The sequence below is a fragment of the Colletotrichum truncatum genome (assembly GCF_014235925.2).
Source record: "Colletotrichum truncatum strain CMES1059 chromosome Unknown Contig_0003, whole genome shotgun sequence".
Classification (NCBI taxonomy): domain Eukaryota; kingdom Fungi; phylum Ascomycota; class Sordariomycetes; order Glomerellales; family Glomerellaceae; genus Colletotrichum; species Colletotrichum truncatum.
Genome location: NW_027222400.1, coordinates 5,796,922 through 5,824,880, shown reverse-complemented (window position 1 = coordinate 5,824,880; position 27,959 = coordinate 5,796,922). Strand labels below are relative to the sequence as shown.

The 27,959-nt window shown below is 45.8% G+C and overlaps 7 protein-coding genes across 7 annotated transcripts; 1 reads left to right on the top strand and 6 right to left on the bottom strand.

The window, feature by feature from the left end:
* Window positions 1-3,162: 3,162 nt before the first annotated feature.
* Window positions 3,163-3,351, bottom strand: CTRU02_206471 (xylosidase; the record flags this gene model as incomplete). The annotated part of the gene is made up of 1 exon (XM_036730081.1): window positions 3,163-3,351. One exon carries the CDS (start codon window positions 3,349-3,351, stop codon window positions 3,163-3,165), a length of 189 nt encoding a protein of 62 aa, XP_036578054.1.
* A 1,193-nt stretch (window positions 3,352-4,544) lies between these two features.
* CTRU02_206470 (MFS hexose) lies at window positions 4,545-5,912 on the bottom strand (the record flags this gene model as incomplete). Its single annotated transcript, XM_036730080.1, has 1 exon — window positions 4,545-5,912. The coding sequence occupies one exon, from the start codon at window positions 5,910-5,912 to the stop codon at window positions 4,545-4,547; it is 1,368 nt and encodes a 455-aa protein (XP_036578053.1).
* A 1,314-nt stretch (window positions 5,913-7,226) lies between these two features.
* Window positions 7,227-9,876, bottom strand: CTRU02_206469 (alpha-rhamnosidase; the record flags this gene model as incomplete). The annotated part of the gene is made up of 4 exons (XM_070204725.1): window positions 7,227-8,138; window positions 8,434-9,150; window positions 9,184-9,432; window positions 9,601-9,876. 4 exons carry the CDS (start codon window positions 9,874-9,876, stop codon window positions 7,227-7,229), a joined length of 2,154 nt encoding a protein of 717 aa, XP_070061829.1.
* Window positions 9,877-10,630: 754 nt separating this feature from the next.
* CTRU02_206468 (uncharacterized protein) lies at window positions 10,631-12,308 on the bottom strand (the record flags this gene model as incomplete). Its single annotated transcript, XM_036730078.2, has 2 exons — window positions 10,631-11,803; window positions 11,862-12,308. Coding segments are annotated over 2 exons (1,620 nt in total), but the record flags the coding sequence as incomplete, so codon positions are not given.
* Window positions 12,309-13,725: 1,417 nt separating this feature from the next.
* CTRU02_206467 (uncharacterized protein) lies at window positions 13,726-14,130 on the bottom strand (the record flags this gene model as incomplete). The annotated part of the gene is made up of 1 exon (XM_070204724.1): window positions 13,726-14,130. One exon carries the CDS (start codon window positions 14,128-14,130, stop codon window positions 13,726-13,728), a length of 405 nt encoding a protein of 134 aa, XP_070061828.1.
* A 6,017-nt stretch (window positions 14,131-20,147) lies between these two features.
* Window positions 20,148-21,353, top strand: CTRU02_206466 (gag protein; the record flags this gene model as incomplete). The annotated part of the gene is made up of 2 exons (XM_036730075.1): window positions 20,148-20,491; window positions 20,570-21,353. The coding sequence occupies 2 exons, from the start codon at window positions 20,148-20,150 to the stop codon at window positions 21,351-21,353; spliced, it is 1,128 nt and encodes a 375-aa protein (XP_036578048.1).
* A 379-nt stretch (window positions 21,354-21,732) lies between these two features.
* Window positions 21,733-22,110, bottom strand: CTRU02_206465 (gag protein; the record flags this gene model as incomplete). The annotated part of the gene is made up of 1 exon (XM_036730074.1): window positions 21,733-22,110. One exon carries the CDS (start codon window positions 22,108-22,110, stop codon window positions 21,733-21,735), a length of 378 nt encoding a protein of 125 aa, XP_036578047.1.
* Between the last annotated feature and the right edge of the window lie 5,849 nt (window positions 22,111-27,959).

The window sequence follows — 27,959 nt, the reverse complement described above, 5'->3', positions numbered from 1 at the left end:
GGCCATCCGATTGCGATCATCCAAAATTCGCCCAAAGCAGACGTTAACGTTCTCCGCTAATTTCTCGTAACTGAGTGTACCGTTCCATCCATTCTATTCCTTAGTCCATTTCCGTCCGACCGACGACTCCTTGCTGTTAGTCCCCGGGAAGCCGAGCAAGAAGTTCGGCACATGATTGCCACATTGGACTCTACGCCCGAAGCTCATGCGGATCATACTACCACTGCCGCGATTCAAGTTGAGTGATTTGTGTTCGCATTTAACTGATGCCGATAACGAAGACGAGATGCACCTGCCAAGCAATTTTCTTTGCGTTTTGACAGCATCTCTGTTTATTACCTACATGCATTTTCGGGGTCACCTCTGACCGTGAAGGTAGCCCACCGCCAGAAGCTGATACCTAAAATCATGCTGCAAAAGATAAACCCATGCGAGTAATCTTGTTTCTTTTGATATCCACAGATAACGTGATTGCCTCTCCCGTGATGGATCGAAGATTAATGTACACAAGGTGAATCTGTATAATTTAAAAGTACGACTTTGTGTTAAGTGCGAGGTCAGGCGCTCAAGTGGTAACTGCCCCACCAATGTTGCCTTTTCTTTTGGTGGGAAAAGTTGCTAAAGCGACCAGTGACCAACTGACGAAGGCAACAGGAGTAAAAACAGTAACAGGCAACTAATTGAAGAGTGGGAAAGCAATTATTTCCAGCTGTTCCGTCATTTTGCGGTCTGTTTTGAAGCCCTAGGTTGTTTTATGCTAATTATGTGTATTCGCTGGTTCTGTCGCTCTAGCTTTTGCTATCCTTCTCTTTACCTTGGTTGTTGCCAAAGTTAACCATTTTCCAATCCTATCCAGTTGTCTTCATTAATACTCAATCTCCGTACCACAGATAAGCTACACGTTGATCCCGACGATGAACTGCATGCTTGAGGGTGTCCAGCTCCCTCCAACCCGAACTAGGGTCATCAACGGCTCCTTACCCGCATGATGCTATCAACCTTGCTAATAAAATAAACTATAGCCTTAATTTTGTCTACCGTGAAAACCAGTAGACAAAATTAGGAGCTGGCGATTGCCGCCACCCCAGATGTCTTCGAACGAGTTGTTGCCGCGTAAAGTCTCTGTGCTTCCCAAGGGGATATTATGAGAGGTCAAATAATCATCATTCAGAGGAAAAAGAGTGAATGGTTTGTAAAGATAGCAGACTGGATGTCCTGTGGTAAAATGCGACTTTAGCGATCGGCACAGTCTACATTTCCCAACACCTCATGCCCTCACGTATCCACACTCTGATTAGCCCGCTGCTGCTCAGCCTGATTTCCCATTATGAGGAAAAAGCAACCGCTGTCTAATTTTTCGTCAATTACCATCACATCAGCTATCTGAATCAACTGTCCAAACAACAACCTTTTTGCAAATCAGCCTTTGATATAATTGTGGAAGAAGGGCTCCTCAAGAGATAAAAAGATACAATAACTAGTGTCCCCATATCAAACCACCGGGACACGCCAAACGATCGCTAGGCTGTGGCGATGTCGACATTTGACAGTCAGGGAGTCCCGTACCCCGTACTCGGGGAATGGAAACTTCAGCGTCGTTAGGAATGTAAAGATCAGTAGGAATTTTGCAAGACTTCGCCAGGGTCACTTTTAGGAGTTGAATAGACGTCCAAGACTGTTCCGCGCAGGATAAGAGATTCATTTCTAACCTTCAGTCTACTGACCCGAAGGACAACATCGCACGTATCGAGCGGACGAAAGGCAGCCTGTTGCGAGACTTCTATCAGGTTCGTCACAGTAAACACCATTACCCTAGGTCCATGATGCTGTTAAGCGTAGCATCACACGCGACCTTTTCCGTCATGAGCAGCATTTATGCAAACTAGTATTAGGGTCAACTAACGGAACTGTCAAGGTCTGGGATAGCGCTATATGTCAGTGTATTCAGGCGCTTGAGGGTCATATCAGCCGGGTTAATTTAGTAGTCGTCTCGAATGACGGCACCCATTTAGCGCCAAGCTGCTATGACGGGATTATTCACATCTGGGATATTATCATCGGCCAATGTCTCAAAACGCTCGACGGCCATAACCATGCTGTTATAAAAGTAGCTTTCTTACGCAACAGCACCTAGCTAGCATCATATCCCACGACAAGAATGTCAGGGGGTGGCATGACAAGCTAGTGTCTCCAGACGACTTTTTAGATCAATCCGGGTTTCAGATTCTTTTTCCAAGAACGGATAGCAGCCACCCATGGAAATAGGCACCACCAACTTAGAAACAGCATCTAATAGTAGTTAATCAGTATTACTGCCCTTAGTTATTGTAAAGAGCTGAGCTTTCTCACAACTAAACAATTAGCACCAACAGAATAGAATATACCTTAGATCATGAGACACTCTATTAAATGTACTATGTATGCTACCTGATTACCGAATAGGGATGCTAAGTGTAAAATGGTATAGGATAGCCATCGACTGTAATAAAGACCGGGTTATGACTATTCGATTTCCAGAGGATGAGCTACATATTTACTGTACTCCCCTGCCTAACTGTTATCTCTTTCGCTGTCTCTTTTTACTCTCTCAAATGTTTAATGCAATGTGCTATCCTATCGGATGCTGAATGGCTACAGATGAAATGCCGACTTAGAATCTTGGAAGATGAAACGATGCTTAATGCTAACAAACTGGCGCTGTCTCCCGAAGATCTTGAGCATGAGCCAGACTCTTACGCAACTCGCTGTGCAAGTAAGATAGGCCGTGTAATCATGAGACATTTCTGGACATCGAGACGAGGTTCTCACCGTAGATTTAACTAAAATCTTTTGACTATAGAAGAAAGGAGAAGTTGTCCGTTTGCAAATCAATTTTAACTCTCACCCAACTGTATCCGCAAGTCTTCTGAAACCAACGAATCTGCTTAGAGTCATCCAACCCGAAACAAAGCAACTCATTATTCTAAATTAGTTAACATCTAAATTTGTAAACTGCACGCGCGTCTTCGAGTCTAGCTTCACTCCGGCGTAGGTAGCAAACACACCAGTAACGGGACCGACAAAATCAGGCATGACGTCTCAGTCGTGTAGTCGACAAAGCCAAACTCAGTTGGTCACTTCTGTTGACAGCATTCCCTTGGAAAATGGTTAGAAATCCAGTCATCAAAATGCACAGTGTATTGAAATGCCGATATGCGCCCAAGAGATCAAGTCTTTCGAAGCGAAAATAGGAAGCCCAGGAAATAGATGAAAGGAGGACGTTACAAGAAAATAGGTATCGTTTATACGGACGACCGAGGGATCCGGAGCAAAGCCGCGGATTATTGGCACCTCTCCGTTCGATAAGTCCATAGTGTTTTACAAAAGATTGTAATCAGATAAACTTGATAGTGACTGGCTATTCTCAAGATGTTGCTGGCGTGTTGCTATCTATAAAAAAGACATCGAAGGAGGAGAATCATATTGACGCTCAAACAAATTCAATTGTGGTCGGCATGATATAAACCGAGTAGTCACCATAAGCATAAACGATAAGAAAGCTCTTGGGCTAGTCACTGACCAGGATAGCTACCGATAGCAGCTAATCGACGCACTTAAGGCAGCACTGTAGATGGATGCGAAGCATTATTCAGTCTGTGTCGCCTATACTCAGCCCACATTAGTTCCCGGCTTAATGTTCCCCGAAGAGAGACCAAAGAAGCCATCGATTGATCCCAATGCCAATGCACAATGAAATCAAGGACAGAAAATATGGTGGCGGCATGCAAACAAGCGCGAAGCGCTTGCATTTACCTCAAATAGCACAATTGATCTCCAAGCCTGTGTGACGAGAGGCTCCACTATGGGTTTCCCAAAACGGATTATTCGTATTTGCAGCCGAAAATCTTTTGAATGGTTAGCTCGCTCCATACATCGCATTCTTTGAGTATGTCTAGAGGTTCGCAGCTAGAGGTTGATTGTTACTTACACCTGGGGGTGGAGGGAGTGGTCACTGAATTTTAGCTGCGGAGTAAACTCTTTGTCAGATTACTATTCCCCTCCAACCGGGTACAAACCTCTGGGAAGTATCTCCATCCCTTCAAATGTTGGTGGGCAGCAACTGTGGGCATATAGCTACCTGGGAGACAGCCAAACGTTGTCAACTCAACCAAACCAAGTAGATCATCAATATCTCCATGAACTACATCTTCTTCCTGTTCAATGGGTACCAAAGACTTTCAGACTTCCAAAGCGCTACCCAGATATTGGTTTCAGGGGTGAAAAAAGATAAAAAACGTAAAGATATATTAATGCTTATCACGCATCTTTCTCGCTCGAGTGGAGTCATGGTGAGTAGATAGCCGGCAAATTGTACCTTTTGACGAACAGCGCTCGATGACATAGTACGCTCTTTTCTTGATACAGGGTAATCAGACAGCATTTGCCATTGTACGTGATGGAGACAACGTATATCTAGATCCAACATAGAAACGAACAAATTTGTTGGCATACTACAAGCATCCCACCCAGCGATATAAAATCCAAGTATACCGCCAAGTCCGTTTTTAAGCCTTCTCGACTTGCAGACCGATGCTCACAAGCCCTTCATCCTTTTCAAGGCCATGACCTATAGCAGCCGCAGCATCATAGGCGTCAGTACCATCGAAGATACCGGCGATCTCCTCCAAAGTCAAACCGGTCGTCTCCACAAACGTGAAGTAAACAACCGCGAGAAGAATGGCATTCCAGATACAGCTGAAGATGTAGTAACGCCACCCGATATTCGTAATACCAATGGGACTCAAGTAAGAACTGGTGAAGCTCGTGATGTTGATTGTAAAAAGTGTAATGGCAAAGTACATACCGCGTTGCTTTGTGGTGACGGTCTCGATGGGGTATGCAATGACCAGAGGAATCCAGCAGAGACAGACGAAGAAGGCGCCCGCGCATATCATGACGAGAACGCCGATTCCGAGCCCCACATGAGGCGTCTGATCGCACAAAGCCGACAAAATGGTCCAGATGACGAAGGTAACGTTGACGCCGATAGATGAAATAAGAAAAATAGTTCGGCGGCCGACCTTGGGAATGATAAAAGCTGCGATGAATGCCACGACCCAGTTCCACACGTTGAGCAAGGCATTTATCAGCGTCTTTTGCTTTTGGGACTTCATGCCAATCTGGTCGAGGATAAGGGGCAGATAGTTGGCGGTAAACCCTCCACCGATTGTCTGCGAGCCGATTGCTGTCCATAAGCAGAGCCACAATCGGTGGCGGTTACCCTTTGTCCCGAAAATGCTCTTAAGGCCGTCGATGTTGAATTTCAGTATGGTCTTGTCGGCCTCGACACCAGCAATCATCTCTTGTAGCTCAAGCTTGACGATCTCAGTCTCGACGCCATTGCCATGATATTTGATCAAAATGGCACGGGCTTCCTCGATGCGCCCCTTGAAAATAAGCCACCTTGGGCTCTCGGGGCAAAAGCATGCCATGACTGCTTGGTAAGCAGGTAAAGCGGCCTGCAGGAGGCATGGCAGCTTCCAGGACCAATTTGAGTTCATGGAATAGGTGGCAAAAGTTGCCCAGCTACCGATAATAAGACCGATGAAGATGCTGGTACTATACAAAGAGCTCAAGGCCACTCGCTGCTTAGGGTGTGCAAGCTCGGAAACAAGCACTGGAGCAGCTACCTGCTGGGAGAAGGAGCCTAGCCCGATCAGAAGCTTCCCAGCGACAAACATGTGGAAGTTGGTGGAAAAGGCTTGCATTATAGCCATTCCAACCACCAAGACGGCTCCCGCCGAAACCATTGGTCGTCGTCCGAATCGCTCCTTCAGAGGGCCACTGATGAGACAACTAATGATGCCGCCCACAGATGCAGCGGCACCAAAGAAGCCAAGCGTTGGTCCCGTTGGGCGGCCGAAGTTGTCCATGAAATGATCGATGGACTGAAGGCCGTTGGTGAGGCTGCTGTCGAAACCCCAAGCAGTTGACGTAAGTAGAGGGGCGATGAGAAGCAGATAGAGTTTGATCAAACTAGGAGTGCGATACCACGGAGGAGCTTCTTTCACAAGCTCTCGCATCCGGTCTCGGTCGTAATCTGCTGACATGGTCAAGCATCCAAATGTGAGGGGATCTCCCCATGGGGTAAATCACATGGACCGACTAACAGTAAATGCATCTGATAGGAGAGAAAAGGATTGGCGATTGACTGCAACGCCAAGCTGAGCCATAGCATCGAACCATCGAGGGAGGGGCAAAGGCCAATGGCGTATTATTTCCTCATTCAATTGTGGTGCTTTGTGCTTAAAGATTCCTTTTACGGCCATTCATCGAGGGTATAGTTTTATTCCATCTGTGGCCATAAGTCGAATCGCAGACAGTACAACGCAGTTCACCATTGGAGCGCATAGAGAAAGTTAGAGAAGCCCATCTAGCGTGAGCAATGGCTGGCGAACCTTTTTAACCTAGCTGGCTGACACTTGACCCAAAGGGACATTGGCGGACGCTCTATGTCATCTGACGACTCGGGAATTAAGGTGTACCATCTTGTTCCTAAAGGCGTTCAGCTCAGTCGCAAGAAATACGTTCTGGTGCGGTGCTATATAGAGCGAAACATTCATGTCAATCTCTCGCTAACCGAGCTCCAAAAGCTCCCGTAAGATTGAAGGGAACTCCAAAGCTCTAGGAAATGTTAAGTATCTCTGGCCGACGGCGAAGACTAACGTATCGAAGCTAAACGTTCCCATGGTTCGCCCTGCGGTACTCTAACCGAAGACATCAGTTGTAACATACAGCAGGTTACACAGAATACCCCGGAAAGAGATAAGAGACTTCAAGTAAGGCGAAATACCTAGTTTGGGTCAACGCCGGGGGGGGGGGGGGGGGGTAAATGGCGCCCAGGAATCTTCAAATACGAAAATTTCTATATTAGAGCCATGCAAAGCGAAAATAAGCTGATTGGCTCAAATTAGCCTAGGAGAGAACTAATTTACATCTTCACTCATCAGGTCATATGCTGAGATTTGTAATACAACCATTTTGTATGAATTCTGAGTACCCCAGAGGTACCGGGAACCTTCATCGATACATAACGCTACATTGCAGCAACAAAGAGCACATAGGGGTTTTTCGCGTACTGTTTATGTATTGTTGAGTATGCAGGGGATAGGAGGCCATTAATGTGGAATTTCTAGACTTGGCATGGACAGGACCCATTGCAATCGACGTACACATGCCCCCTCTCCTCAAAATGGATAAGACATCGGTTCAACGGGCCATTCTTGTGATTCTTGGTAGTCGACCGAGAAAGACCAAGTTCCCGCGCCGACCTTGACAGACTTTCCCTGCTCAGCCCCAGGAAGTATCACTTCCATCTCAGTGGTCGGCGGCACTTGAACGTTTACTTTGAGCATCTGTCCGCCGACAGCAGTGGCGTCAGATACCAGTTCCCAAGAACATGAGGCCGTACCATACGGGGTCGTATGCTCGGTTTTTGCGTGGCGGAATCCGCCGCCGATCACAGGGCGTGCCACTGATGACCGCCAGCCGGGCTCGGCTGGAGCCAGGCCCGCGAGGCGCTTCATGAGAAACGTGGCTATAGCGCCAAGGGCATAGTGGTTGAAGGATGTCATCTCCCCTTCATTAATGGACCCGTCGGGCAGCATGCTATCCCACCGTTCCCAGATGGTGGTGGCACCCATGTTGACCGGGTACAGCCACGATGGGCACTGCTTGTTGAGGAGCATTGCGAATGCGATGTTGGCGTGTCCGGTCAGAACCAAGGCTTCGCAGATGAATGGGGTCCCCGCGAATCCCGTGCCAATTTTGAACTGGCTTTGTCTGACAATTTCAACCAACCGATCGCCTGCATGTTTGAACAATGCAGGCGACAGGAGGTTGAAGCATATTGCCAGGGCGTAGGCTGTCTGGGAATCCGAAATGAGCCGGCCGTTGCTTGTAATGTATTCGGCTGTGAACTGTTTGCGCGCCGCTTGAGTTTCTTTTTCTAGGCATTCTACGTCTTCTCCACGGTTGAGGATGCGAGCTGTCTGCAGCACAAGATCCAGGGAGTTAATCAGAAAAGCGTCGGCGACTAATATGGGGTCAGTAACTGCTTTCTGGGGCTGATCTGCCGGTGCAGTAGGGTCAAGCCAATCCTGTCGATGTTAGTGGATGCCTCAACATTGGTGTTGAAAGGGAGTGAGATAACAACAGTCTTACTCCGAGCTGAATAGTACTGGGATCGAACAAAACACCGCCGCCAGGGTACTTTTTGTTTCAGGGAATCTCGCGTAACCAAGTCAACATAGAATCGTAGCTCTCCTCCAAAATGACTTTGTCACCAGATTCTAACCAGAGAGCCCAGGGAGTGAGGATGACGACGTCGTGCCAAATGGCCGTTGGCCAAATGTCTCCCCACACCTTAAACCCTTTAAGTATGTCTGGACATACCAATGGGGGGATTCCTCCGCGGAGGCTCTGATCAATCCTGACGTCCTCCATCCAGTTCCGGAGAATCCCGAAACATTTGTATAACCGGGTGGGGGTTGGGGTAAAGAGGGCGGCATCTCCAGTCCACCCAAGGCGTTCGTCTCGTTGAGGACAGTCGGTAGGCACCGAGAGAAAGTTGCCCTTCATACTCCACCGCACATTGCTGAACAGCTGGTTAATATCGCTGTCGGAGCAGGAGAAGTCACCGGTAGGTTGCATGTCGGTATGCACGACGAGGGCCTCCACAGATGACAGGACATCATCAGACGCGCTCGGCCAGCCGTCGACCTGGACGTAGCGAAACCCGTGGAAAGTAAACCGGGGCCGGTACGTTTCTCCCGCCTCGTCTCCTCGTAGGGTATACATATCCCGGGCTTTACATGCCCGCAGCGGCCGTAAGCCCAGCTCACCATGCTCCAGGACCTCTGCGTGCGTCAAGGCGATGCAGTCGCCCGCTTGGCCCCTGATGTCGTTAATCTGCACCACACCGACCAGGTTCTGACCAAAGTCAAGCACAACCTTGCCTGAGGGTGTAGTGATCTTTTTCTTCGGCAGCACTCGCTCGATATGGCGTGCCGGCTCCCCATACCCGGGTTTGAGAACTACATCTGCAGGCAGGGATGATAGTACCTCAACCTTGCTCCAGGATTGCTGACAGTGTGGCCGGCCAGGAGATGACTAGCCGCCGACTTCAGCCCGAGCGTCGTATACCTCTCCATCATACAGCTCAGCAAGCCGAATTGGGCCATGCAACACCTCCCACGACCCATCCGTGGCGACGCACTCTTTTGTCCCGTCGGAGTAGTTAATGTGTAACTGCGCAAGCAGAGCCGTTCGATCGGCCCAAATGGCGCGACGGCTGCCGAACCCAAAGCGACCGGTACACCAGCCCTCAGCAACTCTGATACCGAGATAATTGGCGCCAGACTGCAAAAGTTCGGTAATGTCATAGCTTTGATACTGGAGTCGCCGGTCATAAACCGTCCAGCCCGGTGCCAGAAAGTGGTCGCCCAAGGCGAGGATATGCGATCGCAGTTCCAATCAGAGCGTGAAATGAGTCCGGCTTCCAGTGTGCAAGGTTCGCTCCATGGTGTGGTCTGAACTATGCCCTTTTCCCGTGGCACGCACGCGAATGGACCACTTTTCTCTGGATACAAAAGCAGAAGTGATAGCTGGCCAAGGGACGAGATGGGACTCGGCAGAGGCGACCTTGGTTGACGTCACCTCAGCCACGCCGCCACTGTCTGTATACCGCGTAAGCTCTATCTCATATTGTTCCTGCTGAAAGTCGGTTGGTGTTTCGATGAAGCGCCACGATATCCGGGGTGTTTGCTCGTGGATGCCGAGGATCCTGCCCGGAGCATAGTGCTCGATGCGGACGTCGACAACATTTGGTTCCCCCATTTTTGATTTGAAAGTTCATAACGCATGCCTGGGAGCTGTGCATAAGGATATCTCTTATAATTACAGTTCAACAAACTATTGGTGAGGGCATCTTGTCCTGTCGTGTCAAGAATATCCCAAAGGGCGTTGGGTGTGTGTCGCTATCCGTTGCTGGTTGGCCAGTGCTGGGACCAGATCGACGTAATAATTCAACTCCCCATTTTTCGCTCTCGTTTACGATACGTTCGCTGCGCCTCACACATTCGACTTCTCGGATAGCCACGCTCGCTCAAATGGTGGTTCCCATACCTAGTAGACTTTTTCCTGCCCTAATGATAGCCTATCTTGGCGTCTTGATAATGTACCTTTGAATCAGCAGCTCACACGTGCTGTTTGCGCTACTGTGTGGGAGAAACGAAGTCTAAGTGCAAAAGAAACAGGATGGACATCGATCTGTCTTGTCGCTCCGTATGCCTTGATATGAGCAACCCGACCTCAGTGAGGATCCCGGCAACCCAAAGAACCAGGGATGATTCTTCTGGTCACGAAATGTCTCTGGCCTAAACTTAACTACAGTAGCTAAGGCCTTGGAGATGATGAATGTTACCAGTGCGAAAACGCAGCCATAATGATCAGAATGATATTTACTACCAGTTTTGCTTAAAAGCTTTGGCATACCAACACCAAGACTTCCCAATTCCGAATTCATCGTCTATGATCGTATAACTATAAACATTTTCCAGTCCATGAGGGTTTTAACGTAGCGTCAGTCCACTTACGACATACCAGCATCTAAGATCACTCGGAGGTATCTCCGCACAGGAAATTTTGCCGTCTTGTTAGACACTTGCAGAATAATGTGATATGACATGCCATCAAGGCCTGTGTGGGGCAGCCAGTGAAGTGCTGGGTAGTTTAAGATTGCCGGGGCTTTTGCATCCGGCACCGTGATCTCGACCTTGGGGCCGAGGGCAACATTGGTGAAACCCGCGTCGTTATAGGCCAGCATTGAGTCTCCTTCCGCCGGCGGCGCCAACGGCCTCAGCTTGCAGCGTGGAGTTGCCTGCGCACCAATAGGATGGTTGATTGTCGGCTCATGATATTGATACCACTGAAACTCCAATCCCGAGTTATCCAAGGGGCTGTCAGGGTCATATGAAGCGCTGGCATCTAGCACAATCACATCGCCTGACTGCACCCTCCGTCTGATAACTTGGGGACCGCAGCACCCGTCAATGATTGGCACTGGATGGTGGCTGGCATCCCAGAAATTGGCTTCTAGAGACCAGCTCATTCGGGTTGCGAAGTCGTTCTGGAAGTGGTCACGCCACCGGGCAATGGTCGCCTTCTGATCAGTCCGCTCAGTCCCATGGACGTCAACAATCGTGTCAACGACGTCGGCATAGTGCGCGCTGCCAACTTTGATTGCCCGATACCGTCCACCCCAGCTTCCGAAGCTCGGATGCTCCGGGTCACCCAGGCCGTTTTGGATTAGATATAGAAACGTCGGGGTATCCCCTTCCATAATGTGCATGGGAGTGGGGTAGACGTTTCCAAGTGGACCTTTTTGGATGTTCTCGCGGAGCCATTCCTTGGATGCTTTGCTCAAGTCACCACCTGAGATGGGGTGGGAAATGCCCTGCCATGTAGACATGTCGAACGCTCCGAACCCATGAATGGATGCAATGTAAAAGACCTCGGGGAACGTGTTCCTAATCCATTCTCCTGTGTCGTCTTGGTCCGATATAGCGTATACTCGAAGGCGTGCATGCAGCGCAGCCTCGTCTGTCGAGGCCTTCGTCCTGCGAATATGCTGCAATGCTTCCGCAATGACGTTTGTTCCACCCCAGCAAACAACCCAAAGCGGGTTTGGAAACTCGCATAGTTTTTCCACCAGATCTAGTGCTCCTCGACTCGGAGGGAGAGCTAAAGCCTCTTTGCCGTACACCTAGTATATACTGTCAGCTCCAAAGGCAATGAAAAAGAATGTTACGAATACTACCTACAGGGTGGCCTGAAACAACAAGTTTGTGCAGATCCTCCGCGGAGGGGTACTGCGCATCAGGATGGACATGTTTGTTCAGATTGTCGACTACCAATTTGTACCCATCGATGATCTGATGCATCGACTCGGGAGCCGTACACGACGACAACCATGCAGAGGTGACCGCGCAGATACCTCTGGTATCGAATTCGTTCGCATACAGAAGATATCGGACGAGGGACTCTTGGTCGTCAGGCTCATTCTCAATGTCGGAAGTGATGTAGACTCGAAGCTTCGAAGGAAACGAGGCTAGCTTTTTCAACTCAGGCAGTACTCTGTCCATAATTAGAGTATCTCGTGGAGTATAGTGAACAGCTGAATCACCTCGTAGTAACAAGCTTGGTGATAGGTGGCGTAAAGTTGCTGGTGCATATGAAAACTTTGCTTTGAAGTAAGCGACGTTCTCCAATCTGGATACTGGTTTAGACTAGTATTTATATAACGGACAAGCTTTTCGATCAGAGAAGAAATTGACATACATGTGATTCGAACAAACCAAAGTCTTGATCCATCAACAAGGAGATCTCGGTGCGCTATGCACCGAGAAGTAAGCAGCTGGATGCTTGGAGACCATGCACGGTTGTAGGTGGCACCATGGCCTTGGTGGATCAAATGGCTCATAGTCCTAGTTCTCCGAGTGTGAGTCCCGATTGAGTATCCCTAAGTACTCGTATGATTCAACCTGCCTTGGCACTCATGTTGTCTATGTTATTGCATTACTATTTTATCTGAACTTCAAATCTAATGTGTGGAGGCCGTAGGAGGGAAAGCGCGACAAATAGTAACGTACCTTACGCCTTACTATAGATCGTTGAGAAGTAAGCCTCTAATACTTCGGTAAAGGTCGATGCTGGACCTACCTTCTTCTTACCCTTTGTCGTGCAGTGAAATCTCAAAAATTGTGGGGTTCAGAATTTGACTTCGACGATTTCGTCCGTCAACGACAACCCCCGTTGACTAGCACCATAATGCAGTGTGGCTCGACAGAAGTTCCTAGTATACTGGATAGAAAGAGCCATTAGTAGCCACGGTAGTTTCAATAGTTTCAAAAGTCGTATCATCTTTTATCAACCTTCAAACATTGCACTTACGATAGTCCGACAGTCCCAGCACCAATCAAATACCGCTGTAACATTAACCAATCCATCCCAACACAATCTCCCGTATTCAAATTATCATACTCTAAAGCCAAAGGCGGTCTCTACGTCCCAGAAGTTACCTTCGAACCGTTATTCAATCCGCACATCTATGCGTCGAGCCTTGAAACTTCTTCGGGGCTGATCTAGTTGTATGGCGAGAAAGCATTTGTTGAGCAAATTCACGCTTACCAGAGTTTCTTTCGTACCAAAACCGAGTTGCCTGCCGCAATGTTTACACAGAAATCAATGCTTTAACCTTGGAATTGAAGTCAACTCAGCTGTTCGAATATGGTAGCTTTACCCAGTGCTTCATGCAATGCAAGTTTTCAAACGCTGTATCGCACATGCGGCGAGTGAGTACTCAGATAAACAGTTGCACTTCATGTGGGCTAGTGTGCTAGTTTCAAAAACAATTCCAATTGAAATTTGACTTAGAGCCCCGAAAGGAGCAAGAGCTTAGTCTATTTATTGGTACTTATAATGCAACTGCCACTTTGGTGGGTAGTTGGCAATCCGCGCATCGACCTTCCGCCATCTAGACTAGCAGGTTCCGCTCGGTGATTGCTCGTTAACAGTCCCTGATTCTCGGAGGTCTCTTTCCAACTTGAGGTTATAGCGGGTTACATCTGCACTTGGAATGGCAAGGTGCGTTGCCAACTACCGCACCCTATGGATGCTGCCTGTATCTTAAACGTCGCCAACCTTAAAGAGCAGTCTTAGTAACACATCAGACATGCAGCGTTTGAAACTTACCTTGACAGACCACTCAGGTGATACCTGAATGTTGGTTTTGCAAGTATCTCCAGCGTTCAGCCAGTAGCAAGTAAACCCAACATCACCCTTCATCAGGCAAATGCTCTTTCGTGTCTGACTTTGGTTGACAATCTGCAGTACGCCTTGCTTAGAGTTGAGAGAAGGCGCTGCATAGTTGGCATATCCTTGTGGCCACGTTGCAACATGAATTCCGTTCGACTGCCGAGAGAACCAGTAGTTGTCTCGGCTGGATACCGATGGGGCCCCGGATGCGCATGTCGAAACAGCACTCGCGGCTGCCACCAAAGAAGAGAGAATAATAGTCGATTGAAAATGCATATTTGAACTTATGAGAAATGGTTGAGGTTGTGAGTAAATAAAAAATGCTGTTTTGAAGAAAATGCAGCTTGATACTTATAGTTAAGGCGTCAGACAATCTTTCAGCTCGTAATGGCTTGTCGGATACTGTTCAACGCGAAGACAGGAGAAACACCGGACCATACGAGTAAAAACAATTGATTAATCTATTAAACTCCCGCAAGAACCGAAAGGATCGTTCGTCTAAAGAAAAGATTATGCCTGAATTTGATGTGCTTATGCTAAGCCTCAGGGCATGTAAGGTACGAGGTGGCTAGCCGTTCATGGTTGGCATGACTGTATGATTGAGTCAGTAGACAGACCTAAGAGAGGTCCATTCGCGCACGTATACGCAGGAAGACAATGGCCTGATTGGCCATCTTGCAGCCCATTAAACTTTACTAGCAGGTCTTGTGTCATGTGGAGACTTGAGTCGCGTGATATCCTCATGGATTCCGAATGAGCATACTGACAATCACTCCAGTGTTTGATCTTGAACAACTCAGACCGCTTTCTAAAAACCTATCACGGATTTTCAGTGTTTACATACTGAAAATTCATCACACTTCTGTCCTACGCTCTTGACAATGTTCAGGGGCATCAGACTGTCATCGTAAGGTGCAGAAATGCCAAGGGTTACACAGGTTCCGCACTATCCGTAGCATTTGCATTTTCTCTAGCCAGAGAATGAGGCACTGGCGTATACCGAAAAGACTGTTATATTAAAATTGATTTATTGCATCTCCATGACACAGCACAAAGACTTTAGTGCTCTTTGCATCGTTGCGAATGTCAGTAGTAATGGAAGACCAGGGCTGCGGTATTTAACCCTCGAAGCTCGAGCCCAGGTAGGTAAGTAGTTGAAAGTTTGATGCTGGTAGGTTCATTGGGGCCTGCTGCGTGCCGCCAATTACAGAGTAACGTAAGATAATTTGTTATCCCTTCCTTTGTCTTTTACCTTGCCGCAAATTAATGTCCGAGCTGTACAAGTTCATTTCATGGTCTATGGGGCTTTCGAACGCCTCCGGCCCATGACTGTATGGCGGACGGGGCCACGTCAACCCGAGATTGCCAGATTGTTCGTCAAAGGTCATGACAGAACAGCGTCAAGCGAACTCCACCCACACATCCGGTACGGTGTTGAATGATGTCGAGAATTCTAACTTAACCGATGCTTTAGAAGCCGCGTGGCGATGCCAATTGGCAGGTTGAACTCTGTGTGTGTCAAGTTTTGTATTAGGTACGAAATTGGGGATTGCATACAGGTATCGAGGCAGAATCCGCGGTTGCCGTAGACTTAAGCTGGCATTCTTTTTTTTTTTTTTTTTTTTTTTTTTTTGGCCAAGTACGAAGCTGCCGTCGTTATAGCTAAGCTCAACTACCACTCTTTGACTTGCTCCCTGGCCATGTACGGTCGGACCGACCACTTCATCAAGCTCTGCAGGCCAAGTCTGGGGTGATTTTGCTGCCTTGTGCTAGGAAATTCAGAGACTGGAAAAAAAGAACAAGCTCTATTATTGAGGCTTTGCATCGACGACGAAAAAGCTTGCGTTAGGTTCCTTCATTCTTCAGCTTCAAGGTCCGTAGGAAAATTTCACAGCTTTGATTCACAATGTATTTAATTTTCGACTGAGAATTGGGTGCTTTAATTTAATCACCAACTAGCAGACTCTAAAATAGTGTCAAGTAATGCTGAAATATAATAAGACCGGGCAAACCATAAATTTTATCAACTGCAAACTCATGATTGTCTTTTCAAAGTCCCATTAGAGACCCAAGTTATTCTTTGTCCGTAGTTAACTGACACTGCTACTTTCTTAGGAAACTCGGCATCCTATGCTACAGAAACAGAGTCCTATGGCTTTTTAAAGAGGTACTGTAAAATTCATTTTTCGAGTCATTGAAAGTTCATAATTTCGACATCGTCGACAACTAAACGTAATGTGAAATGCGTCTCACGTAGTTGCGGCATTCTAATCGAGTCTAAATGTCGGACTCGGTGCACCAGTGGGTGGGTGGGGGGAAGCAACTAGATGTGGAATATTGTCGGCCTACAGTGAGAAACCCGAGATGCCAACGTCCCGAATCCGAAGCATGTACTTCTGCTTGTTAACTCTATTTCGACGCTAAATCAAGTCGGGAAATATGGACCCCGTGACTATTGATGCGTTCAACTTTCATAGCGTGAACTCACGTAGAGATAATAGTGAATTAATTCTTAGTAGCCCAGCTACAGAAGCATGGACATAGTAAGGCTTCTTCTTTGAGGACAAGGATATTGCAATCGTCGGAAGTCCGGCTTGAAGTGGCTCCGTTACAGCCTAAATGCGGGCTACCAGCCGCGATGCCTCACGTGGGTAGGCGACCTCAACAACCTTACTCAAGTGCCGGGCAACTGGAGAATATTAACCTCTCCCACAACCTTCAATCCTCTACTTTCCAGCTTCTTCTTCCACATTGGCCCCAATTTGGAAGGGGTCCTTCGTTTGCCGTGCGGGTGTCCCTGTGAACCCGATGAAAAAGGCGCCAAAAAGTTGATGAAGCTTTTCGTCAGTGGGTCAAGCTGAGTGTCACACGGACCACTGCATATATCGGGGCATGCATTCAACCCATGCACCCGGCTATTGTTTCCCATATAAAACTAACGGGGATGTCATTTTGTGCATGAAAACCTTCAAATCGGTAATTACCGAATAGACGGTTATATAATCAACCCAATAACCCCTAGACAGTCTCTAATGAATGGAAGCATCTTTTTTTACCCCATAAGTGGTGGGCAAATTGACTGCGTGACACTGAGCAGTCCCCGTCAAATGCCCCTTTGGATCGCTATCGTCGAGACACTAGTGCAAACCTATGGCATGTTTAGTGATTCTGATCGATAAGCCAGCCAGAGCTGAAAGTGCTTTTCGACAGGCTAGCTTCGAATCAATAAATCGTCATAGAGATCAAATCTTACATGTCGTAACGGTCGTTTACCAAGACATGCTTGATGCTCGTGCCCGCTACATAATAGTGCTTTATCAGGCTGATGAAGATTCCATGGCTGTGCACCGTTGATCCTATGCTGACTGGCATAAGCCTAGTCTCCCATTATAAATATAAATGCTTCTATGCAAACTTGCTCCAGGCTTTAGAAACGACTTCTCCGCGTTGTTAGCTCCTTTCTAGCTAGTTCCTATTGTTGTGAACACAGCAATACTGATGGGTGGGATATCCTTTTCAGGAAGAAAACAACGTATGTGCCTATGTCCGATGCTTAGGAGAAGTTGAATTCAAAGTACTGGTTGAAGTGATCGCGGAAGTGAGCCCTGTCTGCCCGTTGCGTGGGCAGCCGGCGGGCAGCAGTCTCGTCGGAGACAGAACCACTTCAATCCTGAGTTCTGGCAATTGCAACAGCATCCATCTGACGATTCTGTACACGATGTTTTTGGTAGGTTGCCCACCAGTGGGTTCTAGCGTCTTAATGAAGCGAGATCGGAGAAATTCAGCATGCGGACCGTCAGCGATTGAACAGCAAACACAAACACAACCATAACCACAGCTCATGTTAGGATCTCGCTGATCAGGTCTAATGAGGGGCTGTTGTGTGTACTGGTTCACTTTCGTCAATCGAATCTCTCTGGCTCTGATCAGGAAGAATCGCTATGAAAAGGTTGAATGAAAAGTGTCCGTTGACTGCGTGTCCACCATTCTGGCACTCTGATCAAGACTTCTGACGATGTCTGCTGCAAGAATAGGCGAAAATTCCCCAAATGAAATTCCTCCCCTTTGCGCCCTGATTAGAAAGCCCCAAAGGAGTGCTTGTCCTACTACAGCTATTGGATAACCTGTTATATTGAGAAAGGTGGTTGTAGCAGAACTACAGCGCCTGGCCCTTGGGGATGGAGATTGGGGAATTTAGCCTTTGTGGCAGTTATGCCAGAAATCAACAGCTGGAATTCTAGAACTTTATACCAGCCACTACTGTATCTGATGTCAGATGTGGATAGCTCGCAAAGATCCGTCAGTTGCCGAGGAGTTGGCGTAACATCTGGAACAGGCTGCCACCACTATAGCAATTGATTTTGACGAGGTAGTAGCATAGCTAGATGTGGCTATTGTTATCGACTGTTGGAAGCACTACGAACCGAGAAGCTGGCGGCTGCGTAATTGTGCATGTGAACGTGACTGCAGACCTTACAGTTGCCAGCGGTTGTTTTATACCGCTGTCTAGAAATCTGGGGGTTTCCAGCATAATCCAAAAGTGCCTGTTTTTGCAGGCAATACCGTCGACTTCTGCAGCAGAGTCTTAGGGGAGCCAGGCTGTTTAGCAGTGTCGGCAAACTGTTTGCCAATCCATTTGCCGTCTTCCATGACGTATACACCATACATTGTCAGGAAGTCTCGCAGGTACTTTAGCATTGGCGAAAAAACAGGCGGAGACGCTTCTCCCAGTCGATCTTCGTGGTCACTCTGGAACTACCGCCATAGTTCCGGCTCTGTAAGGGTATGGTTGCGGTGGTACTCATCAAGAAAGCCACGACCGAAGGCTTGTTGCTTTCTAAGTATTCCCCCGTGCGGCTATTGTGCCTGGACGCCCAGGTCCCTCGGTCAATGAGTGGCAGAATCTTGATTGGGATTGGAAAATCTCACTCAAAGTCGCCCAGACTCTTCGCCACAGTTGGTATTATCGTCGGTGCTGAGGAGGACACAGTGGAAGCGAGATACAAAGCGGAAGTTGAAGGTGAAGGCATGAGATAAAGTAGGACAAGAGGTAAATGTAGGTTTCACAGGGGGGTGAAACGGAATTCCGTTCGTCAATAACAAATAACAGTAAATTGGTTCTAATCAATGGTTCATGATAGTTGAAAGTGGTGTTGTTGACTAGAAGGTGGGGATATTCCCCCTTGGCCTGTCACGTGGGTCTGGGAGGCTTGGGCCTCTCAGCGTGGCGGGCGTGTGGCTGGAAGTGCTACACGACTCCGTATTCTAACTATCGTAATACTAGAAACTCTCTTTTTATAGTATTAAAGCGGTTGGAATACGTTATCCCTATATAGTTCCGTCTCCTCGTTAATTCGGCCTCCTATCCCTACTTTCTCCCATAGTTACAGTCTTATTACTTATCCCTCTATACGTATTGTTATTATATTGCTATTAATAAATCTCTCAAGGGCTTAATTTAGTTTGCTCTTTGTGAGGGCATTAGTAGGGTTGTCTTTACTATTAATCTAATAAATTTCTTATAGTTCTTATCTCTTATATAATTATCTTAATATTATAATATTAATTATAAGTTGCTTTTCTTTAATAGTACTTAGCTTTATAAGATACTTATATAGTAAATAAGAATTAGTATAGATAACTATCTAAATCGTTAATAAGTTGAAGTAATTAGTAATTATTACTAGGGTTATAGTAAGGGCGTAGGCTATATTAATACTAGTAACTATCTTATAGATCTCTAATATTAATACGCTATAAGTAACTTATTTACTCTTTATAAAGTTATAATAAACGAGGTTATTATAAATTATAAATTCTCTATTATTATTATTAGAGGAAGTATTATTAACTAGGATAATTAGAAACCCTAATTAGGAGGAGAGGTCGTAGTTATTAGTAAACGACCTATTAATAAAAATGAATAGCTTAGTTATTATAAGGTCGAGTAGGATAAATGTTATTTTTTAATTAGGCGATTCTATTTGCTATTAAATCCATTAATTTAGTACTTTTGTCAGATTGAGCGCGCTACGCGAGGCTTCGGCAACGCTCGGCAGAACACTATTTCCAAGCGCCGAGCCCCGGGTCAGGGGGTGGCATACCCCCTTCCCTACGCGCCCCTGAAGGGCCCTTAGACAGTTACACACATAACGGAATATACATCGTTCTGAACCCTCAATTCGACAATTAACAGTCTGATACGTGCTGCGTTTACGTTAAACGCCGCTAGCCATCTATTCTACGCATACGAAAGCCCTTTCTACGCGCCCAATTGAACCCCTATCGTCGAAATGTCCTCCTCAAGCGCGAAAATCACCCTGAATACCCCTGCCGACTGGATCCTATGGATCGACCAGCTGCAGTCGAAGGCCAAGTCCTACGACCTCTGGCGATATATCGATCCCCAGCGCCCAGGCGCCTTAAACACGGGACAAACGCGTCTCGAGCGGCGGATGGAGCGGCCGAAGCGCCCCGAAATATACGATCACCCCAAGACCGGCAAAGCCGAAGTGCTAAACGAAGACGCCGACTACGAAACGCGCGCACAAGCGCTAGAGGAGCTCTCGGCAGCCAATCTCGCCCTGTATAAGGAACGTCGGTCTGAATATATGGAGCGCTCCAAGACCCATGAAGCGTTCCTGAAAGGGATTCGCGTGCTCGAAGACTAGGTCCGAGATACAGTTAGCACCTCTCTCCTCAAGAGCTGCTGTACCGCGGACCGCGCACTGGACCGCTGGGTCTACGCGTTGAAGGAACGCGTAGGGATAACCACTCGTGAGAGACGCACCGCCGCGAGCGAAGCATATAAGAGAGCGCTCCAGATACCGGAGCGGAAGCGACTCGCAACGAAGAAAGAGCTAGAAGAGTGGCTTACGAAGTGGGAAGAATCAATCCACGAAGCAGCAGCGGCGGGCGTCCCGGGTACCGAGCTCCCCAGTATATGGTTCCCGGAATTCACCTACGCCGTGAGCCACAGCTACGCCGATACATGGATCTTCTCATACCAGACCGTCAAGGACGAACGCGTCGAAAGCGAGAAACTGAGCGTTGGAGAAGTCCTGTCAGACGCGCGGCGGTTCCTACAAACAACCTCTCAACACAACCCGAAGAAGCAGGCCGGACGCGGAGCGTTTGGTCCTACCACAGAAGCCACTTCAAGAAACGAAGAGGAAGGGGAACGAACTTCCCCCGCGCGCCTAACGGTACCAATGAGAAGCAGCCGGGGATCTCGAGGAAACACGCGCTCCAGAGGAGGAGCTCGCAGAGACCGGTCGCGGAAGAGAAGCGATGGGGAGAGCGAGGGCAACCGGCTGTGCCCTGCGTGCCTGAAACCTCACCCGCTCTCGAAGTGCTGGCTCGTCAACGAACGGGAGCGCCCTGAGTGGTACGAGCCGAGTAGAAAGCTTCTCGCGAACCTCGACGAGCGGATGAGAAAAGACGAAACGCTCGCAAACCGTGTCAGGAAGGTGAGAGAACCAGCGAAAGAAGAACACTGACTATATGGCCGAAGCAAGGGGACCGTCCCGAGTGCCTTCCACACCGCTCCGGAGACATACGAGCTCTTCAGATCGGCGATCCTGGACTCTGGATCAACGATCCATGTATTCAACGACCCCTCGTGGTTCACCACACTGTCAGGAGCGCCAGCAGGCGACTACTTATGGGCAGGCGCTCAGCAAGTGGCTATCGAAGCATACGGAACCGTCGACATCAGAGTCAGAGAGCAGGGGAGCACTGTTACGAAGCTCTCGCGGCGGTGCGTCTCTCACGAGTGGTTATCCCTACGCGTTCCTTCAACGCGTAGACCCAGCGGTCCAGTGCGCGGTCCGCGGTACAGCAGCTCTTAAGGAGAGAGGTGCTGACTGTATCTCGGACCTAGTCTTCGAGCACGCGAATCCCTTTCAGGAACGCTTCATGGGTCTTGGAGCGCTCCATATATTCAGACCGACGTTCCTTATACAGGGCGAGATTGGCTGCCGAGAGCTCCTCCAGCGCTTGTGCGCGCGTTTCGTAGTCGGCGTCTTCGTTTAGCACTTCGGCTTTGCCGGTCTTAGGGTGATCGTATATTTCGGGGCGCTTCGGCCGCTCCATCTGCCGCTCGAGACGCGTTTGTCCCGTGTTTAAGGCGCCTAGGCGCTGGGGATCGATATATCGCCAGAGGTCGTAGGACTTAGCCTTCGACTGCAGCTGGTCGATCCATAGGATCCAGTCGGCAGGGGTATTCAGGGTGATTTTCGCGCTTGAGGAGGACATTTCGACGATAGGGGTTCAATTGGGCGCGTAGAAAGGGCTTTCGTATGCGTAGAATAGATGGCTGGCGGCGTTTAACGTAAACGCAGCACGTATCAGACTGTTAATTGTCGAATTGAGGGTTCAGAACGATGTATATTCCGTTATGTGTGTAACTGTCTAAGGGCCCTTCAGGGGCGCGTAGGGAAGGGGGTATGCCACCCCCTGACCCGGGGCTCGGCGCTCGGAAATAGTGTTCTGCCGAGCGTTGCCGAAGCCTCGCGTAGCGCGCTCAATCTGACAACAGCGGCTAGAGACAAGATATATGCAGGCGACGGAAGGGACAAGGGTCGCCCCGCCGGAAAAGGAAGAACTATGTTCAAGTCACGTGATGATAAGAAAGGAATAAGAGATACGACTCTTGGCATGTCGGCTGCCGACAATCGAGATATCGGCAAGCGACGACGCGGACGTCGGCCTTGGGAAACGGGACTTGTATATAGACCAGGACTTGAGCACCTGCTCAAGCCCTCTAGATAGTTCTTCAGCAATCAACTTGTAATTCATCCTCGATGACTTTCAGCTTAGCTCACAGTTTGTGATATTACTATACCTCGTTACCTAGTGTAAGACTGATCACCTTACCCTAACCCTCGATCTACCAGTACGACATACCTGTATACGACGCAAGACCTATTGTTAGTATCGTAGCCTCAACTTCTGTTAGCAGAAACCCTACTGTCACTAGCTGGCCGTAACATCCTACTTAGGACTAACTTATATATAGATCAGGACTTAAGCCCTACTTAAGGTCCTCCTAAATAGTTCTTTAATAATCAACTTATAATTCATCCTAGATAACTTTTAACTTAGTTTATAGTTTATAATATTACTACTTTATTACTTAGTATAAGACTAATTACCTTACCCTAACTATTACGGCTAGCTATCTAACAGTAGGGTTTTGCTAACAGAAGGTATAGTAAGAGACTAACACTGGTTCGTAGAGGTCGTTCTAGTAGATCGTAAGGTTAGGGTAAGGTAATCAGTCTTATACTATATGTTACGGCCCAACCAGTTGGTGCCTGGCCGGCGTAGCTATATAGTGCAGAACAGGGGATAATGATGCCGGAGTCATCATTACCGAAGCTTTTGCTTTGTGCCACAGTTAGTTGCCCTGACCTGCTCGTAACACAATGATGACTCCACCCCGCGTAGAGGGTTGTGGGTTCAAATCCCATACGTCGCCAGTCCTCCCTGGTCCCTGCGACGCCCGACCGTGGGCAGGCAATTATGTAGATTGGTTCCCTACTAGCCTGGAGTTTCCCTGCTTATACCCGCGATATGTCCGATTGGTCCTCGGCATAGGGACATGCCTCTTAGAGGGGAGACATGGTGTTACGGCCCAACCAGTTGGTGCCTGGCCGGCGTAGCTATATAGTGCAGAACAGGGGATAATGATGCCGGAGTCATCATTACCGAAGCTTTTGCTTTGTGCCACAGTTGGTTGCCCTGACCTGCTCGTAACACTATAGTAACGAGGTTCTTAGTATTTATAATACTAAGAAGTAAGCTAAAAGTTATTCGAGGATGAATTATAAGTTGATTGCTGAAGAACTATCTAGAGGGCTTGAGCAGATGCTTAAGTCCTGGTCTATATACAAGTCCCGTTTCCTAATGTCTTGGAGAGTCTATAGAGTCGCTTGTCGACTCTATCGACTCTCTTCTAATTAGTCCTTTATAAGAGTCTATAGAGTCGCTTGTCGACTCTGTCGACTCTATCCTGATTAGTCGATTATTACATGATTTATAATATAGTTCTTCCTTGCCGAGAGGTTTACCTTTGTTCCCGTAATCCTACGTATATATGTCTTATCGTAGCCGCCCGACCTAGTAGGTTTGTTAAGTATATCTAACAGGTCGTAATATTAGGTCTCCCTTCGATAGTCTTATCCTTAAGGCTAATATAAGTAGGTCGTAGCTCTTAGGTTAGAAAGTCGTTAATCGTACTTCCTTGTTTATTTATAATGCTAATATTATGTTAGGTTGCGTTTAAAAATCTAAATTAAAGAACCCTATAGCTTATAAGGAACTTAGCTAGCTTATCGATTTGTTTAGGTTTATTATGCTTATCCTTTATTCCGGTTGCGCGGCTGCCGGTATCGACTACATCGTTTCCGAAGTTAATTCTTCTCGTTATTCGCGTTATGTTGCCGATAAGCATTCTTACGATATTTACGGTCCTTCCGCGGCTTCCTGTTACGGCCTAACCAGTTGGTGCCTGGCCGGCGTAGCTATATAGTGCAGAACAGGGGATAATAATGCCGGAGTCATCATTACCGAAGCTTTTGCTTTATGCCATAGTTGGTTGCCCTGACCTGCTCGTAACACAATGATGACTCCACCCCGCGTAGAGGGTTGTGGGTTCAAATCCCATACGTCGCCAGTCCTCCCTGGTCCCTGTGACGCCCGACCGTGGGCAGGCAATTATGTAGATTGGTTCCCTACTAGCCTGGAGTTTCCCTGCTTATACCCGCGATATGTCCGATTGGTCCTCGGCATAGGGACATGCCTCTTAGAGGGGAGACATGGTGTTACGGCCTAACCAGTTGGTGCCTGGCCGGCGTAGCTATATAGTGCAGAACAGGGGATAATGATGCCGGAGTCATCATTACCGAAGCTTTTGCTTTATGCCACAGTTAGTTGCCCTGACCTGCTCGTAACACTTCACTTATTCAGGTTCGGTAATAAAAAATAAAAATTAATAATAAGCTTAAGAAAGCTAAAGAAGAATAGTTAGCTTTTATAGCGAAGATTCGTCGTTTACGAAGGCGTCGTAAGGATATTAATCGTAAAGCGACTAATCTTATTCGATCTAGTTTATAGCATATAGAGGAGGTTAAGAATAAGTATCGTTCCGAGGTTTTTAGTTTACAAAGTGCTAGCTTAGAAACTATAGGTATACTTTATTCCCTAGGTATTATTAACGTCGTAGATTAGTCTAGCGTCGGTTTAGACGACTAAGGTCTAGAGACGTCCTCTAATGCTAGTATTGTTAAAGTTCTTCCTAAGCGTATTCTAGGTTCTTAGCTAGTTCCTACGAATCGTCTTTGTATCTATAGTTTTTCTACTTAATAAAGTATTTTATTATTTCGTTATTCCTCTAATAGTCTAGAATACGTTCTACTTCGTATTTAGTATTATTTATTTCTATAATAATATAGTCTTCGGTATATATACCGTCTAGTACTAATTCTAATAATAAGATATAAAAGACTAGGTAATATTTTATTATTTCTAGTAGTTTTAACTCGTAGTTAACTTCGGAAATTTTCTTTATAATTTCGAAAGGTCTTAGTTTTTTAAAGTCGAGTTTATTACTAAGTCGTTTCGTTTTAATATTTCGCTATATAAGATAGGCGCTACCTCCTTCTTTTAAAGGTAGGCTTCTTACCTTATATCGGTTGGCGTATTTCTTTATTCTTTACTATACGAATTCGAGTTTTTAAGGTAGTTTTTATTAGATTTCCTTAAGTTTCTTAATATCTACTACTATTTTTATTACGGTAAAGCTAGTTCGGGGTTTTTTATAAGTAGTAAGGTTAAATCTATAGTTAAGGAAGAAAGGTAATTCTCGTATACTTTCTCCTATTAAACTATTATATGCAAACTATATAGTTAGTAATAACTTAACCTAGTTATCTTAGTCGTAGTTTATATAACTCCTTAGGTATGTTTCTAAGATCTAGTTAATTCTTTCTGTTTATCCGTTAGACTATAGGTAGAAGGTAATACTAAGGCTATGCTTTGCTTTAAGTTATAAGATCAAGGATCTCTAGAACTTAGACGTAAAGACTAATCCTCTATCTAATACTATTTCCTAAGGCAGGCCGTATTAGCTAATAATAATCCTAAGAAAAGTATATACTAAGTCTTCTACTATGCTTAATTCTAAGTATAATATAAAATACGTATACTTCGTAAATCTATCTATAACTACTAATATACTATTATACTATACTTTAGTAAGTAGTTCTCTCGATTTTAGTAGTTTAACGATAAAGTCTAGAAAGATTAAGTACTAAGGTGCTAGTAATACTAGCAATAGTTATAGTTCTCTATATAGTTTATATCTACTAGGCTTACTTTTTATATAGACTTCGTAATCCTTAATTACGTTAGCAACGTCTTTTCTTATTACTTACTTATTATAGTATTATCTAATTCGTTTCTAGGTTTTCGTAACTCCTTAGTAACTATAAGTAGGTATGCTATATATCTCCCTAATCTAGTCGTATATTATCCTCCTAGTCGTACTAGTCTTAATACAGTCGCCGATTATTAAGAGTTTTATAGCAGGTATAAGGTCGCTATTATCTTCTTTAAGGATAACCTAAGTTTCTTCTAAGACTTCGTCTTTATAATCAAGTCTTCAGCTAAACGCGTCTACTCTATTGTTTTCTAATCCTTTCCTATAGATAATTCTAAAGTTAAATTCTAAGAGGAATTCTAACTATCTAATTTATCGTTTATTAAGCTTTTTTAAAATAGTAAAGTATGCTAGATTCTTATAATCCGTATATACTTTTACTTCGTACTTTATTCCTAATAATTAGGGTCTCTATTCTTTAAATACGTCGATAATTACTATAAGTTCCTTATTATAGATCTAGTAATTTAGTTTAGGTCCTTAGAACATCCTTAAAAAGAATCTACAAGGGTATAAGACTCCGTTCTTATCCCTTTAGCCTAGCTACGCTCCTTTAGCTTCGTTCGAAGCATCCGTTTCAAGCTTGAAAGGCTTCTTAGGGTTTAGAATCTAGATAACGGGTTCCGATATAACCTTATCCTTAACTTCTTAGAACGCTTTCTATTATTTATCTATCTATTCCTAAGGTATATTTTTCTTAGTAAGTTCGGTAAGAGGCAATATCGTTTTAGAATAGTCTTTAAGGAATTTTCGGTAGAAGTTAATAAATCCTAAGAAGGATAGTATATCCTTTAGGTTCTTTAGTATAAGCTATTCTTATATAGCCTTGATTTTATTAGGGGATATCTTGATTACGCCTAGCGTGATTATAAACCTTAAAAATTCTACTTCCTATTTATAAAACAGACTCTTCTCTAGTTTTATAAGTAGCTTTGCTTATTTAAGTGCTTTAAGAATCTCGTAGACATGCTTCTTATATTCTTCTAACGTTTTAGAGAATATAAAGATATCGTTAAGGTATATAATAATAGACTTATCTAGATATTCTTATAATACTTAGTTAATTATAGTTTAGAATATAGCCGGTGCGTTAGTAAGTCTAAATAGCATAACTAACGTTTTAAACTATCCTCTTCTCGTTCGGAAGGCTATTTTCTACTTATCTCCTTCTATAATTTGGATAAGGTTATAAGCTCTTTTAAAGTCTAAGGCTATAAACTATTAAGCCTCGTAGAATAAGTCTCTTAGTTCCGATATAAAGGGTAGTAGGTAATAGTCTTTAATCGTAATATCGTTAAGTCGTCAATAATCGATATAAAGTCGTTTCTTCCCGTTCTTCTTTAATATAAATAGTATAAGGTATCTTATAAGTAATTTCGAAAGTCTAATAAATCCTTTTGCAAGATTTTCGTTAAGCTATTCGTCTAAAGCTTTTATTTCTTCTTAGTTAAGTAGGTATATTTTATTAAAAGTAGGTTTATATCCTTCCTTAATTTCGATCTTATAATCCTACTTGCTATATTCTAGTAATCCGGTCTCGAGTTCTAGTATAAAGAGTTTGCTATAAACCCTATATTTAATAAGTATCTTTAATATTAGATCTTCCGTAACTTTATTAATCGTTATAGCTGCTAGCATCTTAGTACTAATATCTCTTATCCTT